At 49.2% G+C, this 18,792-nt stretch overlaps 7 protein-coding genes across 7 annotated transcripts in view; 3 read left to right on the top strand and 4 right to left on the bottom strand.

Moving 5' to 3' along the window:
• BDZ99DRAFT_346007 (TPR-like protein) overlaps window positions 1-263 on the top strand; it is a gene marked incomplete at both ends in the record, with an annotated part of 3,208 nt that extends 2,945 nt beyond the window's left edge. Inside the window, one exon of the mRNA XM_033714436.1 lies at window positions 11-263. Coding sequence (XP_033581338.1) covers window positions 11-263 — 253 coding nt within the window. The remainder of the gene's footprint in view (window positions 1-10) is intronic.
• Window positions 264-461: 198 nt separating this feature from the next.
• Window positions 462-1,631, top strand: BDZ99DRAFT_380641 (kinase-like protein; the record flags this gene model as incomplete). Its single annotated transcript, XM_033715196.1, has 1 exon — window positions 462-1,631. The coding sequence occupies one exon, from the start codon at window positions 462-464 to the stop codon at window positions 1,629-1,631; it is 1,170 nt and encodes a 389-aa protein (XP_033581337.1).
• A 268-nt stretch (window positions 1,632-1,899) lies between these two features.
• Window positions 1,900-2,523, bottom strand: BDZ99DRAFT_356616 (exonuclease; the record flags this gene model as incomplete). Its single annotated transcript, XM_033714626.1, has 1 exon — window positions 1,900-2,523. A coding segment is annotated over one exon (624 nt), but the record flags the coding sequence as incomplete, so codon positions are not given.
• A 2,653-nt stretch (window positions 2,524-5,176) lies between these two features.
• BDZ99DRAFT_516970 (uncharacterized protein) lies at window positions 5,177-10,383 on the top strand (the record flags this gene model as incomplete). The annotated part of the gene is made up of 6 exons (XM_033725123.1): window positions 5,177-5,923; window positions 6,128-6,423; window positions 6,478-7,793; window positions 7,858-8,484; window positions 8,541-9,821; window positions 9,872-10,383. The coding sequence occupies 6 exons, from the start codon at window positions 5,177-5,179 to the stop codon at window positions 10,381-10,383; spliced, it is 4,779 nt and encodes a 1,592-aa protein (XP_033581335.1).
• A 24-nt stretch (window positions 10,384-10,407) lies between these two features.
• Window positions 10,408-10,691, bottom strand: BDZ99DRAFT_460027 (uncharacterized protein). Its single transcript, XM_033719297.1, has one exon. It carries the CDS (start codon window positions 10,592-10,594, stop codon window positions 10,439-10,441), a length of 156 nt encoding a protein of 51 aa, XP_033581334.1. The 5' UTR covers window positions 10,595-10,691; the 3' UTR covers window positions 10,408-10,438.
• A 1,238-nt stretch (window positions 10,692-11,929) lies between these two features.
• On the bottom strand, window positions 11,930-14,931 carry BDZ99DRAFT_516969 (uncharacterized protein; the record flags this gene model as incomplete). Its single annotated transcript, XM_033725122.1, has 2 exons — window positions 11,930-14,371; window positions 14,419-14,931. 2 exons carry the CDS (start codon window positions 14,929-14,931, stop codon window positions 11,930-11,932), a joined length of 2,955 nt encoding a protein of 984 aa, XP_033581333.1.
• A 1,414-nt stretch (window positions 14,932-16,345) lies between these two features.
• On the bottom strand, window positions 16,346-17,206 carry BDZ99DRAFT_348868 (TPR-like protein; the record flags this gene model as incomplete). Its single annotated transcript, XM_033714472.1, has 1 exon — window positions 16,346-17,206. A coding segment is annotated over one exon (861 nt), but the record flags the coding sequence as incomplete, so codon positions are not given.
• Between the last annotated feature and the right edge of the window lie 1,586 nt (window positions 17,207-18,792).

Here is an 18,792-nt window from a genome sequence, read left to right as displayed (position 1 = left end):
CGCTTCTTAGCAAGCACTGGCTGGCGGACACACTCTGCAGGCAGCAGAAGTACCCGGAGGCAGAAGAGCTATTTCGGCAGTTAATACAAAAACAAGAGAAGGTCCTAGGCAAAGAGCATAAAGACACACTTAATAGCAAATACCGGCTGGGAGAAGCACTATACAAGCAATACAAATATCCCGAGGCAGAAGAGATATGCCGGCAAGTATTCCAGGACTCAGAGCTGGTGCTGGGTAAGGAAGATAAGTTGACGGTCTACTCTAAGCACCTGCTACAAAAGCTAATGCTAAACGTTTCTCCGCCAAATATCATGAAAGGCGCTACTGAGATTGCTCACGGTCGCTTGGACGCATTCTTTCCGCAAAGCACCGAACGTCGAGCTCCATACAACGACTCAAACATCTACGAGATCTCATCGATTTTGAAAACGTTAAATCTGCGCTGGAGCACCGTTCCGCGAATGTATATCGTGCTCCGAACTATCAACTGCCTCGATGTTCTTGATAACTTCGTCGACCTTGGATTCTCCGATTACTTGTTCCCCGTAACCGAGAAAAGTCTTCCACACTGTCTGCGCCCAAGCTATCGCTCCAAGTTTGTGGATACCCAGGGTCTGGTATTGACAAAGTCCATGAATCTCGAGAATGGTCAAACGGGCCAACACTGCCACTTTCGGCGGGACGAACCTTTACCTATTGAGACAAAAGGAATCTTGGGCTCCGGAGGGTTTGGCCAAGTAGACAAGGTTCTTAGCTTGATCAGTTTCCGTGAGTACGCAAGGAAACGTGTGCCTCGAGCTTCCATATTTGGCGGGCGGAGAACAGAAGCCATGAAGCAGTTCATTGCCGAAATTCAGATCCTTAAACGCCTGGCGCACACCCACATTGTCGATTTCGTTGGAAGCTACACTGATTCCCGATATGTGTGCTTGATCATGTCACCCGTGGCAGATATGGACCTATCTGCCTACCTTACGCGTATTGACTCGGTCAAGCATGCGGACCTGCGCACGTTTTTTGGCTGTCTAGCTACGGCGCTTAAGTATCTGCATTCAAAAAACATTCGACACAAGGACATCAAACCGCAAAACATCTTGGTGAAACATGGCAAAGTCATATTTACCGATTTCGGGCTTTCGTTAGACTTTACAGATGCCAATGGGAGCACGACGGTCAGCATGGTAAACGGGATGACTCCGAAGTACTGCGCGCCCGAAGTCGCGCTGCATGAGCCTCGAAACACGTCATCCGATATCTGGAGTCTTGGAGTGGTCTTCCTCGAAATGGTTGTGGTACTTAAAGGGCTGCCAGTTGAGTATATGTACGAATTTTTGAAAGAGCACGGATCTCGAGAACCGTATGTCCGCTCGAACCCTACTGCCTTGCAAGAGCTTCTTGCAGAGCTTGAAGGAATGCCGAATCTATGCGACAATCGGGTTGTGGCGTGGGTCCAACAAATGCTGCTGGTAGAGCGACAGTCACGGCCAACCGCGTCTGCTCTGGTGGCATCCATCACTGCCGCTAGTAGTGATGGGAGAAATAGCGCAATTTTCTGCGGGATATGTTGTCGTTTTTTGGACGAAGAATTTTCTGACACTTCCGATGAGCTGGACGACTTCGTTGTACGCTGACTTTGTCCATAATTAACGATAATGGAAAGGCTTCAAGAACGCTTTCTCTTCAGGCTCGGAGATTTCCTCATAAGCCTCCCTCGTTCTATTCACTCCCTACCTTTGTAAGAGCAATTCATGCACTCTCTGTAATTCGTTCTTGAAAGAGATATATTCTATCATACCCGAACCGAGAGGAATCTACACATCACCTTAGTCCGACCATGGGTCACAACCTGTGTCCGGATGGCCACATTCATTCTTCAGTGTGGTATCTCGGTTTGAGATGCGACGAAGGCGTTTGCTGTGATTTTTTTCCTCTTTTCGCCTCCCGTTGCTTCTTCTTCCTTTCAAATTCCTCTTTCTGCTTTCTTCCCCAAACTGCCAATTCCTCCATATGGCCGATACACCATAGCACCACTTCCCGCGCAGCGAAAGCATCCTCAACGGAGTCATGTCCGCTTTTCCCATTATTCTGAATTTCAATGCCTAAAAATTGATCACACATCGTTTTCAGTCCCCATTGCCGGCTCACGCCAGTTCCTACGGCATCCTTAGCCAAGATTCCCGAATCCACCACCTTCCAATGCTGCATTCTGAGCCCGTCGAAGTCATGATGTAGCGCTTGCCCGACTAGAACTGTATTGGAATCAATATACTTCCACAACTCGGCGCGCGCTTCCGGCCAGCCCTTCAGCACCCGGTTCTCGGCCACGGCAACAGCCATGGCGTTCTTCGTGATTCCACTGAATCTCGTGCGCCAGTCCGTGACCGGCCGAGTCGGCTGGACCAAGCTATCAATGAGGACTTCACCGCTAAGGTAATCAATTGCTGAGAGGCGGGCTACTTCGGACTCGCCATTCCGCCCCACGCCTACCATCTCGCAGTCCAGCGCCACCGCGCCGCGCTTCGGTACCTGAGTATCATGCGCAGGACTTGGCAAGGGTATGAGGGATAGCGCCACTTCGGCTCCTGGAACTTTAGCGTAGCCGGGTCCTGAAGTGTACTTGTTCTTGGTCAGGGTGGCGTAGGAATGACAATTCAAGTCGAGGGCGGCCAGGCTTGCGGCTCGTTGAAGTACGGGGATAACCGACCACGTCGGGCTCGGGTGTGTTGCGAGAGCTTGCGGCTTGGGTTCTATACCACCGTGTAACTTTGGTGTATTTGTGCCCATCGTAGCCCGTTCGTTAGGTATGACCCGCTCTTGGAAGGATTTTAATGGGGTGATGGAGCCCTCGGTGGGCAGACGTGTAGGCAAGGTGCTGCATGCTGAAGACCCGAAGTGCAAGCGGAGAGATTCCCAGCTCGCGAAGGCGAAACCACAGAACTTGCAGCTGCTGCCTGGGTCGACTAACGATATCGCTTGTGCTTGTTGCTGCGGCATTGGCAACAGGAGTGAAAATTCGAAACCATTTCCGCCATGGTCCACCATGAGCGGAGAAACTAAGGGTTTTCCACCGTTGCGAGGGGTGGCGATGAGATAACAGTCGTCCATGTCGTATGGTGTGTAGAGTTCGTAAAGCGAAGCATTCCGTACAGATTGTGGCATCTCATCTGGAGGCAACGCTGAATTTGGGGATTCCCCTTGCGACTCCGCAGCCAATCTAGATTGGAAAGGATGCTTATTGGCATTCAATATATGCGGGTTTCCTTGGACCAAGGGCAAAGGGCTGGTAACAAACGTGTTAGTAGCTTTGAAAGCCCCATTGTGAATGTCACTAGGAAGAAGATCTCCTACAGCGATTGCTGGAAGTTTAACGGTCATATGGGAAACCTGCGAAGCCCCGGAATAGCCCGGCTTATTTTTCATCGTGGAGATGCTGCCACCAGCAGTTTGGGTGGACTCCATAGGTTCCTTCCGGACAGGCACCGTGTGAATATGCTGAGCGCGAACCGGTAATTGATTTTTTGACGGTGCATCTTTATGGACGGGTGAGTTTAGATGTTGTTGGAGCGCCTGCTGGCTTGTGAAGTTCTTCGTGCATCCACTGGTCGTGCGAGGTATCAAATGTCCGGTGGAGCGGCTATGATCCGCTAAAGCAGTGCTGGTAGAAAATGACTGTGCACATTTGATGCAAGAATGTGCCGTCGAAGAGAGATCAGAGCGTCGGCTGGTGGCCATTGTGGCGATGTATTTCCATCAGCACTGGACATGAACGACGTTGATGTATGATAACACGGGGCGCGACGAAGCGCTCCATGGGCTGTGCCGCATGCACGGCGGGGCTGGGATCAGAAATCTATCCAACCACGGGAACCTGTTAGCGCTCGACACGTCGACCCTTTATTACTTCGTAGATTCATAAAAAAATCTCGAGACGAATTAGACTATCACGAGTTGGAGCGGGGATGAAGCAGTGACAGTAACAAACTTTGGAGATGTGAGATTATCTCTGGATGCGGTTCAGCTGGAAGGCGAAGAAGGGGAAGGAGTTTAATGACTCGAAACGAATCGTGAGATTTGTCTATGGGGTCGCAGCTGAAGCACCAGTGCTTGTTGAAGAGCGATGTATTTGCCATGGTTGTCCAATACGTGTGCTTGAAGGCTGCGATATCTTCCGTATCAAATCTTCCGCCTACCTGGACTGAAGCGCTGTTGCAAGAAGGGAAGAATTCTGAAAAGTCAATAAACTAGAGGGAATATTCGGGAATATCTTGCAAACAACGGTTTGGTTTCGATATACCGATGTTCTCGAAGCTATCTTTGAGGTAAAGTCAGATCTTAACCCGTCGACTAAGACTCAACAATATCGATAAGCATGCGATCAATAACAGTTTGGCGTGATGATAAATGCATACAGTTCAGTAGTTAGTTTTGAGCTACACACAAAATCCATTTCAGTCGTATCGTCGACATTACTACAAGGGTATGTCTAAAAATAGAGTAGTTAAGGCATTATTTGTGAACGTCCGGTAACTCTACCGTGCAAATATAGACTAATTGCCAATGCCTAATATATTAATGTCACGTGACCCTAACGCGAATCCATTAGCTCGCCAAACCTTTCAAGTCCGAGGCGGCCTTTGGAAGTCTCCCGCATTCACACTTCCAGGCAAGACGCCCATCACATCAGAGCGCGATTCGTTGAATTTTATCGTTGGATGTCCAGGTGCCCTCTTTTTGGGTCATCAGGGTGAGATTGAGATACGGCTGAAGCAGTTTAGATGAAACTGAACAGACCTCAAATGTGAAAGACCAGAAAACAATCCATTTCCTCTCTTCTTGCAGAATCATGTCACTCCTTAAACACCCTTGGGTGCCATCATTTCCAGCGCGTACGAAACTCTGTCTCCATAGCTTGGCGGGTTTCATGATCTGCCAATCATGTGGACGGGGCGAACGTGGCGGGGGCGGAGCAAGGCTGAGGCTGAGCGCTGCTGGGTCGCTGGCTGGATGCCTATATTGCTGGTGCTCTACCCTCGGATGATGGCGGGTTTCTGGCTTTCTAATTTTCGTCTGATTTTCGGAGTCTCGTACTACTTTCTGTCGGTTGGTTTTGGTTGACATGGCTTCGTCCAACGAGCCACTAGCCTCTCTACCGCGAAAGGAGACTGCGACAACAGAGATGGAGCATGACATAATCAATTCTTTTAAGCAATTCAGCGCCACAGAGAAGCTCAGGATACAAGAGAGGCAAAGGTCCATCGCGAGAGAGTCCAAGGCCGTCAAACTCAACGATCTGAAGAAGTTTTCTTCAGATTTCAAGCTCAATACTGCGATTCCAGGGGATCTTGTTCCGATTCTGGCAAAGGATGAGGCTAAGCAAAAGGAGATAGTTCAGAAATCAATGAAAGAGGCGCGGTCATTTTACGATAAAGAAGAGAACAGGAGGAGTGGTAACGGACTGGAAATCAAGGCTGCCGCGCAGAGCCTTGTAATTCCTGGTGTCTTTGTAGACCCTGCCGTCATCTCTTCAAGGCTTGCTCCTCCTAGATCGACTTCTAAAAAGCCACCACCCGATGGTCCGGCGGTAGAGATGCGTGCTGCTCCTAAGGCAGCTAAGAAAAAATGGATGCCAGTTCCATACACCCCTAGTGTAGTTTTCAATCTGGACAAGCCTTTAGTCACTGTCAGCGCTGCAGAAAATATCGATGGACTGCTGGAACGGGTACACGGCAACCTCGGTATCAATTCCACTACAGCTACCGGACCGACTAGGGTCTCACACAACTCGGCTCCAAGAGGACAGGAAGGATTGGCCATGGGTGGCCGTCGTCCAGGCAACATCACTTTCGGTTCCATTCCAGCTAGCGGATCGCCTGCCATTTCAGACAACTTGCATCCAGAATCACAGGAAGAACTGGCCGTCCTTGTAAGGAGATAGGAAGAAATTATTCGCGAAATAGAAGAGCGTGGACGCCTGGAGGCGGAGGTTAAAAACTCGTCGGGATTTAGTTCCGATACCAAGAATGGAAATAATGCAATCCTTGAGGAACCTCTCAAATCGCAGGCAAATCGCCCTAAACGGGACCGAGAAGTTCTGGAGCAGATAAGAAGGCTCACTCAGGACTTTAAGAACCGCCAGAAGGAACTTAATTATGCAAAAGCACGGTCGCCCTTCCAGACTGTAGATGACGTAAACTGGGAGATTGACCGTCTTCAGAAGCAAGTCGATACGGGTAGAATGAAGATAGTGGACGAAAAGAAGGCCCTTTCGGAACTCAGCAGTCTCTACAAAGCACGAAAGAACGTCGCCGGATTCGTTGAGCAGCAGAAGGCCATCCAAGAATTAGAGGCTCAGCTTGGCAGATTACAGCATGACTTTGATCTTAAAAAGGAATCAGGTGTATTCAGGACAGAGCCCAGCGACAAGTAAGTATCGAATAATGGTACTTTTACTATATAGGATGCTAAGATATGATATAGATATAGTGCAGCCCGCCGGGCCTATCCCATCGATCGTGCGAATGGAGCTATCGCTATGCCCCCTCGAGTCACTTCGGAAGCCATAGATGGCATCTTCGCTGAATCTTCTAGAGGAACTGAATTCAATACCCCGAGAAGCTCGTCATTCCGAGGCACAGAGTCGACTGCTCCGGCCACTTTCTCAGGCGAGCCAACAAGAACTTTCGACAAAACCCAGATCGTACAGCATCGCATAATTGAAGAAGAGGAAACGGATAGAATTGAAGAGTCCGAGGCTCCTGTACTTGATGGCCAATCTACGATATCGGCTGACTCGGTCATTGTCTTAACTCCTCAACAACGGACGGATGTAATAAAGAAATTTTCGGGGGCACTCATACGAGACTTACCTAGTAAATGCTTCACCTCCCATGGCAAGGCTTTCGAGGAATCCACTTTTCGTCGGCAGTTTACCAGCTGTATCAAGGGCTACTCAAAGCAAGTCATGGAAGGGGCTGCTCGGCGGTCTCACCAGAGGCAAGCGTCTAAAGCTATCCGGATTCTCAGAAATGACATATTGAACAAATGCTATGAAGCACTAGGGGGCTTCGATCGCCTAGAGCGGAGTTACCCTAGCATCATACTTCAGGCGCAGGAGCAAAATCTTCCCGAGAAATCAATTGCAGAGAAAGTTAGCGACTGGACGTACGAGCCGTCTCAAGATGCCATCGACGACTCTTTGCACAGACGTCAATACTCCCATTATCTGGATCCACTTTCGGAAGAGTTTTCCAGCGTTTCAAAAGCATATGCGATCTCAAACCCTGCTCCCAATCCACCCAGTGATGTTAGTAGTTCATCCCTTACAGATGCAGACAGTTGGAGTCAAAGCGATTCTCGGGGTCAAGATGATAGCAATGATATCAATACAGAAGACAAACCTGTATATACATATCTGACTGAGCATCCGGCATTCTCAGAGCTGGTGGATGAGCTCAGAACAATAGTGGAACGGCAGTTCTGTGATCAAAAGGAATTGATTCACCATCGAATTCTACTAGCCATTCGGCGTCCTGGAATGATACATCCAACACCGGGGGGGCTCTTCCAGGCGGAGTTCTTTACCGAGTGGGATATTTTGAGTTTTCTCGACACTCAATACCCTTTACGAACATCACACAACCTCCGTCCAATTATTGCTATTACAGGTGGGCCCACCAATGCGCAGTTGACTACGGTTGAGGAATACCTTCGGCAAAACTGGCCAATTCACACTTGGGAACTGATTGATGCGTTGAATACTGCCATTGAAAAGACGAATTCCAAATTCCCGTCCGGTACGTGGCTAGCAAACTCTCGGTGGCTTACCCATTACTCAAATGCTAATCTCTCTGATTTTAGAGCAAAACGATACTTCGGAATGGAAAATTCACGTCTCGCTGAGGGATATGAGAATCTCCGTGAAAGGTTCGGAAGATTTCATCGTCGCGGTTGGTCAACAGCTCGCATGGCTAGGAGCAGCTTGCCGAACTTCCATTGGGCAATTAGCACACTCTTACGTCACCTTCACTGAGTTAAATCTGACAGATACTGGTAACCTACCAAAACCGACATTCCAGATACGATACGAAGTCTTACATCTCCTTCCCCAAGAGCCAACAAGCTGCTGGAACGATCTTGTTGGAGATTCAGTCGTGGTCGCCAGTTTTCCTATTCCGGAGCGTCACCCCAACGCGGTCGGCCTTGAGGTTTCTTTGCAGATTATGGCAGCGCTTGCCAATATACCTCTCGTCACTTGCTTCCGCGGTGGCTACGTTCTCAAAGGTCGTTCGCTTCTATTTGTTCCAGTCAAACGCGAGAACGATTTTGTTCAATGGCATCTTCTGAATAAACCTGGAGGTCGGATTTCCTATCACGAAGCAGTCCATTTGTTTCCTGATCGGCTCTCTGTTGAAGAGCTTGATGAAGAGGCTCTTATTACTACCAAATGCTTTCTAGGGTGGTGTTCAGATTCTTTGTGTCGCCTAGGTCTGTATATTCTTCCTATATCCTTGCAGAAGGTACTCCGGTTGACTAGTATACAGCGAGCAAAGACTATGACTATTCCTCCGTCGGCTACACTAAGACATCATACCTTTCTAAGAGAGTGGTTTCACTCACTGGAGCTAGCGTTGGGTTCCAACAATTCGGCGCTGGAAGTCTGCAGTTCGCAATATCCAAAAAGGATGGGATGCATCATGCGGACAGGGCGCAATTCTATGCCGATCTGCTAGATGATGCAAAACAAGTTCCAGTCATTTTGCAGGATATGGAGGACCGTCGTGCCTGGTATACCGATGGAGAAACCGCCATACTTCACATCATCTTGCATCGACACGTCCTAAAGCCCTTTGAAGTTGACCAAATGGTCGGGATTGTATCCGCAGATCCAAACGATCAACAATCTGTGAGACAGGCAATGCTTAGCAACGCAGATACTCCAATGATTTGCGACAGGAGCATGAAAAATCCCGGCTTACAGTCTAAAAGATTCAAGCACCTCGTAGGGGAACTATACTCTATGCTCGAGGGATTCATGGCGCAGACAATTGACATCGCCAAAACCGGAGTCGAGATGAAACTGAACTGGAAAAAGCATGTTCAAGGATGGGAATACATGGATCTAGTAAACAGGAAACTCAATCCACGTCTGCGAGAAACCGAGCTGAAATCCACTTGCGGAAATTGGCCGGAATTGGCGCGCGATCGCAATGCGGTCATTCTCTTTGGTAATCGTCTCCAGAACATCATCGACCCGCATCCATCAGTTCGACTCTGCAAACAATTCAAGGAACTGCCAAAATACAAAGACTACCTCGCCATCCAAAGTACCACGCTTGAAGAGATGTATCTCGAAAGTGGGTCAGCAGAGGATCGAGAACAAGTAACAATAACCGGCCTTCAATTACACCGCTCTCAGCACCTATTCGAGAGCTGTCCACGCTCTACGGCCCACACGGATAGCTGCAAATGTGATCGTATCCAGCAGCTCGTCCCGAAGGGTGGGAAGAGGAAGATAAAGCCTGTCCCAAAATCAAGCGGCTCAGGGGCTGTTATAATCGGACAAGGCTCAGCGTCTTGGATCAACGACTTGGGATGGAGACCTTTCCGGAATGCAATCCAACCTCGAGCTTCTCATACGCAAAGCCAACCCACACAGCTTTCTCCGCAAGCGAAATCCCCACGGCAGCCTCATTTCATATCCCGAATTCTGGGGCCTCAAGTAGCGACATACTCTCGAGACACTCTTCAAATACTCTCTCGCTATCAACCATCACCAACCCAACCACGATTATGTCTGATACAGGATCTGCGAGGTCTCAAGAGTTAGATAATATACCTGCTAGTATACCCTCAAAGAAACAAAGGGACAAAGGCAAAGTGCCAGCCCATCAGACACAAAGATTCTCTAGCGAAACTCACGGAAGCTCTGCACAACCAGATCAAACCGGTCAGCACGAGCGAGATCAGAGACGCCCACCCTCCATGCAAAATGGACCAGGACTTTTGCCGGCAAAGCAGTATTATAATCCGTCATTCGCAATGAAGAAGCCTGCTCGGCCCACGTTCGTCGATAATACCCAATACCCTAGAAAACCCACTTTGAAAGATGCACCACGCTTGTCCAGTCTACCGTTGAAACCAAACGACAGCTCATGGATGTATGCGAATCCAGAGCCTCGCCTGCTACCTGGCAAATGCGAGCCAAACTATCGCAGAGGGGATTTCCTTGCACCAATCCTGAAAGCGCGCCAACAGCAAGCTATGCCTACGTCAACACCAGTACCTCGGCTGCGGCTGCGGCGGAGACCCCGTTTCGACGAGGTTGAAGTCCCCCAGGATTCTGCGTCAGTTTCTCGGGGAGGTTCTGTTATAGAGAATGGTTAAAAGTCATGGCTAGATCGCAACTGTACTCAGGTTGAAAATTGATGTGAACTCTGTCTTATTTCGGGGGCCCGAAGGCCAAACTATATACTACGTAGGAAGTGACTGTATGCATAGGCAGAAGCACTAATTGGAGGCAGCAGTAGGCAGCATTAGGCAGGGTAGGCCACCGTACCCCAACCCCTCTCTGTAGAAGTTGTAACTGGCTAGGCATGTAGGCAGCTACTATGCCAGCAACTCCAAGTCTGTACGTAGGTGACCGTGAACCGTATGAGTTGTTGATCCTAGGTTGTAGCTGTTACAACCCGAGTACTGTCGTACGTATGAGAGCTCGGAATCGATAAAGTTCTATTAAGTGAAAAGTTGATGATCCTTCCTGAAAGCTCTAAGGCTAAGGCTAGGACACAGCGTATGGCACTGCCATCTCAAACTTAGCTACATGAGGTGAGAGGAGTTCGGGTAGATCTGGGTGGGGCGTGGCGGGAGAGAGAAGGCTTTGGGCGATTAATTGTCACGAGAGACGAGAGACATGGTTCTTGCATTGGCTGGCCGACAACTACTGGAGTGAACCGGAACTAGAGCACAACCCCCGAACCTCCGGCAGCAGGTTAATAAGATATTAAAATAAACGAAAGTCTGTTAAGCGAGAGCTATAGCACAGTTTTAACGACCATAATGACTAAGGCTACGTCACGTGTGCGTCGTCCGTCACGGACGCCCCTAACCGTAACACTAGCATATTACAAAGGGCGAGTTACCTTTTAGTATTACCTTTAACTACCCGCTTCAAAATCTGCTTAAGAAGGAGCTCGTCTTATACGTAGAGCTTGCAGAATCATCGCTTGTATTAATAGTGCATGAATTATCTGTTCTAACAAAAGCATCTATAAGCCAAGAGAACACAACCATCAACGATCTTATAAAGCAGTACTCTAAATCCGTAGAAGAGAACTTCCTGGGTATTGTCTCCAACGTCGTTTAAACCACAAGCAAGCTTGAGACGGCGCCGGCACCTGCTTCCGACCCGCATGCGACCTCTGCAATAGGCCAAGCTCCAGGCGGTCGATTCGGAATCAATGGTTGGGGATGCGATCGGTAAGGCGAGATTATTGCATAGCGTAGCAAATGAGGACTAACTCTTTGCTATGATTGTACTCGGTCTGTTCCTCAGCCAGCCGCAAGCCACTGATGACGGACCCTAAATCTGCGGGTCCATCTATTTCCCGATCTTCTTCTCCTACATTGGACGTCATAGCCTCACAATGACTACAAAGGGAAAGTACCTATCTGACTGCAAACAGAGGTTACTAGGACTGAACCTTCCTTCAGACATCCGTTAGCTTGCAGCATTCTCGGACACGTGGAACTCGATCGGTACCAAGGTATGGAGGAAAATTTGATCTTTGCCGCGAGAAGCTTATGCACGACAGCAATAGATAGAAGGCTAAGGAGGTCCTGAAAGAATGCTGGATACAGCAAACTTTGATACAGGCGCGAGCCCGTACGTTGAGGAAGGATACAGTTCGATAACTCCTAGCCAGCGAACACATCAACCAACAAATATCCTCGATAGCGGCTCGATGACACATGAATAGAAGCCTTGCGAGCTTAGGCCTGAAGATTCGTCTTCCGATTCTTGAATGCTGCCATCCACGCATGCCCTGGTTACTTGCATATAAAGCCGACCCATGACGGCACCTAACCGTGGAATATATTTGTGAAGCAGAATCTCAGTGAGCACACTTGGATAAGCGGTCCTATGCTGACTGAGGATGTTCTCAATTGGGCTCCAGTAGCCTATCTCGAGGAGTATAACTCCCAAGCTGTAATAGTCGTACAACTGCCGAAAGCGAGCTTCTTTCTCTGCCGCGGCTTCGGTCTTTACCCAACTGTTGTCCTGAATCTTGCGTTCTTCGAAATAATCTGGGTGCACGTATTCGACGAATCCACGGTCTTTGACGGGACCATCCGTGAATTGGCTGGGGCCGTTAGGTCGGCTAAAGCGGAAGTCCACAAGGTAAGGTTTCGAGAGCTTGGGTCTTCCAAAATTCGAGGGCTCGGAGAAGAAGAGGATGTTATTGGAGTTTAGCGCCTTGTGCAGCCATCCGATGGAATGAAGCTCGAAGATGCTTTGCGCAAGGGTCAGGGCCAAACTGTAACGCTCCTCAAGCGCTGGTTTGTCGGGTACTCCCCTTGGGACGCCCCTCTGTGGCTTCGGAATCGCCTTCCGCAGGTAGTCCAGCAGTGTTTCCGGGACGGAGTTCGCACCGTCGTCTGGAAATCGGAATACCAAGCTGTATCCTTCTGGATTGGGCAGTACGTATCCGATGCAGTCCAGCACACGAAGGCGTTTCGGTTTCTTCAGGGCCAATAGTTTCGCAAGTGCGGCAATGCGCTCCGCTCGATCTGTGGGCGTCCATTTCCGCCAGGACTCAGAGTATGGTACGCTCTCGACGAGGACTCTATGCGATGTGGATTTCTCTGTTATGTCGGCGTAGCTTTCACGAAGATCGGCGATCTCATGGTAGCCGTCAGGCAGACGGGTCAATCCCGTAATCTGGTGCTCTTCCAGCCGCAACCGCTTCGCCTCCTCGTCGGTGCTACTCAACCTCACGAGAGAATCTTTCAATCCTCGCAGCAGGGCCATGGACGCCATTTCTTGATGCGGCTCGGACTCCAAATCAAGTACGTTCCCCATGCTATCGAGGTCGTGACTGTCAATGGTATTTATAATGTCCTTTTCGCACATTATGCTGACTTGACGCAACGTCTGGGCTGGCAATAGATTGCACAAGGCCTCGATTCTCTTTCGGATTTCATGAGATATGGTAGGCGAGTACCCTAGCGAAGGCTTTCGGGATTCGTCCTCCTCCTCATTCTCTCTCGGTGATGTAGCGAATGCTGACAGCACAGTCCTACACATTCCTTGCAGCTCTCGTAGAAGTTGCTGCGCTCTTTGCATTGCTTCCACATTTGGAAGACTATGTGGACTCTTCTTTATCAGCTGCTTTGTGTGCATACCCAAAGGCGATCCCCACATGTGTAGCTTCCTCTTTTCCATCCAGACATCGAGCGCAGACAATCTATGCTCAGTGGTTCTTAGCGATGCCTCATATTTGTCCAGACTCGCTACGACATCGGTGTAGATGCACTGTGTTGCAACCGCCGACAAGGCCCTCAACGCATCCTCCGCCCTTGGCCGCGTTTCCACATTGGCTTCCAATAATGTCTTCGCCGCTTCTAGCAAGCTGAATATGCCCGAGCCTCTGTTCATCTGGAGCTTTTCCATGTGATGTAGGACTTCAGGGCGCATGGAGCTACCCAACCAGAAGTACGAGTTTGTGACTCTCCACTCTTCGGATACCAGGCGCGCTCGCTCTTTTCTGGCACTCGTTACGCCCTCTGATCCCTCTGCCATATACGTCGCGACTTCCACAATGAGGCAGCCAAAGGCCCAGATGTCAATCGACCTGCCTACGGTCTGATTGCGGAAATTTTCATCCATGCACTCCGGCGCTATGTAGTCGCTGAAGGTATCCGGCCATTCTGTTTTTGAGCCTTTCTCGGGTGGCTTGATCTTGGACAGTCCGAAATCCGCAAGCATGAACGTATTGGGAGTGACTAGGATGTTGGCGGGCCGTAGGTCGTGGTGGTAGATGATGAAGTCCATGTCGACTTCGCCTTGGATCTTGAAGTTGTGCACGGCGTGGATGGCGGAAGCAAGGCCTTGAAGAGCTTGGTAGAAGGTGTCGTCTTCAACAAAGTTTCCGTATCGCTCGGCGCGCACTAGGAACTCGCTCAGGTCCATATCCAGGCATGGGAAGATGAAGTTGAACCGCGATCCTTGCGTATAAGAGTACAGAAGCCGCACAATGTTCGTATGCTCGAGGAGGCGCAAGGCTTCTAAGCAGCTTAGCTCTTTAGCATGCCGATCCCGGTTCTTGCTCCCAGGACGGAGTTGTTTACGAATGAAGACGGATGTTTCCTTGCACTGCCCTCCTTAGTATCCGCTGTACAAATAGTCAAAGAAGGACCAACCTGCTCCGGGACGAAGTCATGCATCGAAGGATCGATTGTGACTTTCGAGATCACACCAAAACTTCCATCCAAAGAAGGCTCCGCCGACTCGGTCTGAAATGGTAGGACCTCCCTATCACGGAATTTGCGGAAACCTCCCTCCCGAAGGTAGACTGGAAAGAAAGCCCACTGTGCATCGAAAAACTGTGGTACATCCGGATTGATGCTTGGCAGATCGTTCTCTGTGAACGGCAAGCGATCGTCCAGCTCTTGCTTGTCCACGAAATCTACTATCGCCTCCGGTCTTTGTATCCATGTTAGGATTGCGAAAACGACAACGCCACCTTCGCGGACCGACGTCGCCAGGCTGGAAATGCGCCACTCGGGTATTGCGCATTCTTTGAGTATAGCGATTATAATGTTCCTTTCGAAGATCGTTTGGAGGTTTTGGTTGGTCACGTAGGGATTTCCGTCCGCTGTTGTCCGCCGGAGGCTCTTGACCTGAGCAATGACCTTGTCTGATGCACCACCCATTGTGGGAAGACGCTTGATGGTCCCAACCAACTTAGAATCCTACCTAGACCGGAAATGAAGGTAAGGAAACGGCGGGACAAACTAGGCAGCCACGCGGCTGACAGAACAACGCGTACCACCTGAGTGCTGCGCTAGGCATCTCTCCCCACTAAAGTTTAGCCTGCCCCCAATGCCCACCACCACACAACTACATCTACGCTTTATATCTAGCCCACCTAGCCCACCTAATTTGAAGACACTAACTAAGGCTCCTATTTAAATAGCTGCTTTTTCAATAAAATAAAGGGAATTATAGATAAAAATAAGGCTATTTTTTACTATCTTAAAGTAGGCTATATAAAAAAGTAAAATATACTTCAAAATAAATATATATTTAAAGCTATATAAAAACTATAAAGAAAATATAGATAAAGGTATTTAATTTAAGTAGGAAGGTTATATATATTTAATAGTTATAGGCACCTTAGCTATTCAGTGTACTTATTTTTATATTAGCCGCGTGCCGGTACCGTTCTACCTGCCAGGCTGCCTACGTAGCTAGACTAAGCGGGCACTATTTTAATGAATGGCCCGACCGGTCAGCCCCGTCTCTTCACCGGAAATGTTCTTTTCCCACCGAGCTCCGCAAACACAAAAGAATGTAGGGCGTAATTTCATGAATATCCAGTTTAATTAGAGGAGCTTACTTCCTTCTTCTCGGCCTATCAGTCCGTTAAGATTTGTACGTTCCGCGACAAAAGGAGCGATTGGTTGTTTTACTTCGGTCAATTCCCGCTCGGCGGTCACCACGAACTGATCATGTCTTTCCTGTACATAAAGTCAATTACGCACAATTTTACGATACATTGCTCTGGGCGACTGAAGGGCCGTACCTCCAAAGTGTATGCGCTTCCAAACTCTCGCCTTAATAGTCCCAACAGCTTGGAACGTGTTACGTAGCTCTTGTCCAGCCTGGTTTCGACGTCCGTCATTCTCAGAGATGGTGTTTTCTCGGCCAGCTCAACGTCTAGGTTGCCTAAGGAGCGAAGGGCGTCGACATGTCTATGAATATTAACTGATAGCTTGGAGAAAGCAGAGTCATACCGCCAGCTGACTTGTCTATGTCTATCGTGGCTTTCGACCATTGGGCGAGCGGATGGGAGGGTGGGTTGCACAAGGCTGAGGACCTGGTGGAGTCCAATAAGGAAAGACGCTAAACTTGGCAAATGCCGCAGGTTCATTTCGCAGTTAGTCCTCTGATAAGCTCGTCAAGTTCTGAAATTTTAGCAGCCGTTTGTTGCGCCTTGGAGTCGGTCAAACCGCCCTTTCGCACCTGCGTTTGCCGAAGCTCGTGGTATACCCGTCTCGCCTCCTCCAAGCAGCCAGAGAGCTCAAGCATCCTGGCGAAATGTCTTCTGCAATGCATAACAGCCTGGTGAGATTCACCCAAGAATTTTTGGCCTTCTGCGATGGTTTGCAGCTGCATAGATTCGGCTTCGACATGTTTGCCCTGGTCAAAGTACGTCCAGGCGAGACTATTACGACTCGCCAGTGTGGACGGATGAGCGGGGCCGTAATCGGATCTTCTTGACCTCGCCTCAACCATCTTCCTTAGCAGAGGTTCGGCCTTTTGCGGCAGTTGTTGGCTAAGAAAATTGTTGGCCAAGGCTTGGATCGAAGTCAAGGTGTTTGGATGCTCTGGTCCGAGGACTTCTATCCGGCCCAAAACGACCTGGCTCAGTGCCTTTTCCTCTTCCGCCCACTTCTTTTGTGAGCGGAAAGTCATTGCAAGATTGGATAGGGCCGTAAGTGTCAGTTCGTGCTTTAGTCCGTATCGTTCCTTCCTAAAGTCAACGACTTGTAGCTCGATGTCTTCCGCTTCCTTGATTCGGTGTTGTTGCGTGTATATAGCGGCTAAGTTCAGCTTGCTGGTCCACGTGAATCCATGTTCGGAATCGAGAGTCCTTTCGCGAACTTGCAGAATGTAGGTTTGAAGTGATTCGGCGTCTGCAAAGCGCTTCTGGTTGTAGTACACCGCTGCAAGGACAGCCGTGGTCTCGATTGTGCTGGGGTGTTCTGGGCCGAACTTTCCCACCTTGACTGAAATGAGCTGGTCAAGAAGTTCCTCCGCTTCTTTCAGTCTACCAAGCTCGTTCCACGTGCTTGCCAACGACGACCCGGCACTTAGTGTGTAGCTATGTTCAGCCCCGATCTTCTCTTGCAGGCTAGCAAAGACTTTGGCTGCTAATATCTCGGCGAGCTTAACATTTCCTTGCGCTCGGTAGATTACGGCGAGATCCATTTCGATCTTTATGCTGGCCATCAAGTCAGTCACTGATTCGAGGGCTTCGATCAAAATGTCCGCAGCTTCATCGTATGATGAACGTAATCTTAACAAAAGTGCCAAAATCCTCTTTAAAGTGATTATGACCCCATGACGCTTCCCAAGAACTCTTTCACAGGACTTGATCTCTTCCATGTGCAGTTGTTTGAGGAGGGTCAGATTGGCATTTTTGGCACCATGATACTCCGTGCTATAGTCGGAGGTGGAATGATACTCTGCAAAGAATTCGTTTGCTAGACTTTGGAGATCGCAATCTCGCCACATTTCCTTGATGCAGTCGATCTCTCGTTCGAGTTCCAGTGAGGAACAGCCGCTCTTATCCAACTCGACTGCATATTTGTAGCAATCTGATGGATGACCGAACCCTAGGAAAGCACATATAGCAACCTGGAAAGCGTTGTGTCTTCGACAGGGTTCGCACTGCCAGGTGTCGTACGATTTGTGGAGCCCGAGGATAATCTCGTTCCGAATGTAGGGTTCAGCGGTCGCCAGATACGCGATATGATGTCGGATCTATGCAAATCAGCACGAAAGCGCCATAACAGACTCTTGTGGCTCACTGTGAATTTGGGATGCGACTCTGGGTTGGAGTTGCTATTCGAATGTGGCAAGCTGGGAGAGTTGCGTTCACGGATGTCACCATCCGAGTCTTCCCGGCTCATCCTCTCATAATCCCACTGCTGGCGATTCACCCTTGGTTGACTGGTCAACAAGGATATGAAGAGGCCCCAGTCTGCTGAGCGGTTTTGATGATGCTTTGCTAGCGTGTGTGTGAAGAAGGAGCTCAGGTTAGCCATTTGCTCATCGCTCATGTCGCTCCCGGCGAGCACTTTCTCGGCGACGAGAATGTGATCTTCTTGGTATTGAATGCTTGCTAGGAACGCCTTCTCTTCTGCCCATTTCTGTTCGAATATCAGCTTCCTGGCAACTAGAAGCCAGTAGACTAGGAAGCCAAAGTTGAATGAGTCAAATTTTTTGGCATCTCCGAGTCGGATTTCGCGTGGATGATAGTCGGGTGCATTAAAAAAGCGTGAATAGGGAAGATTGATGTTCGTGTCCTCGGTGGCACGCATAGACGCATGGCCAAAGTCTGCGATCTTTGCGACTATTTCCCCACTTGGCTCACGAAACACCAGAATGTTTTGTGGCTTTATATCGCCATGCACAATATCTGAAATGTTGAGAGTAAGCTCATGGTTGAATTGTACTGTAAGACTTACTCGAGTAATGGATCCGTCTAAGGCCTGAAGCAATGCCCGCGCATAAACGTAGCATGTCCTCATCTTTCATAGCTCTGCCGGTTTCGGACAGCATGAAAGCTCCGAGGTCCCCATATTCTGCCTTCTTGAATACCAGAACAGGAAACAGCTTTCCGCTTTCGAGGATCTCTAGGCAACAGCCCTTGATACTGACGATATTGGGATGATGCCGCAATCGACCCAGGATCATGACTTCGTTCACCCATTTGTCAAAATGAGGTTCCGATCGCATTCTTTTAAAAGCATAGCTCATTTCAGCGCTTATAGCCGCCTGGTTCA

This window comes from Mytilinidion resinicola (genome assembly GCF_010093595.1).
Source record: "Mytilinidion resinicola strain CBS 304.34 unplaced genomic scaffold BDZ99scaffold_4, whole genome shotgun sequence".
Classification (NCBI taxonomy): Eukaryota; Fungi; Ascomycota; class Dothideomycetes; order Mytilinidiales; family Mytilinidiaceae; genus Mytilinidion; species Mytilinidion resinicola.
Note: the sequence above shows the minus strand (reverse complement) of the source record. Positions and strands in the feature narration are given on the sequence as shown.

Excerpts from the sequence above, each read along its gene's own strand:
- BDZ99DRAFT_460027 (XM_033719297.1), bottom strand. The coding sequence starts at position 10,594 with ATGCCTAGCCAGTTACAACTTCTACAGAGAGGGGTTGGGGTACGGTGG.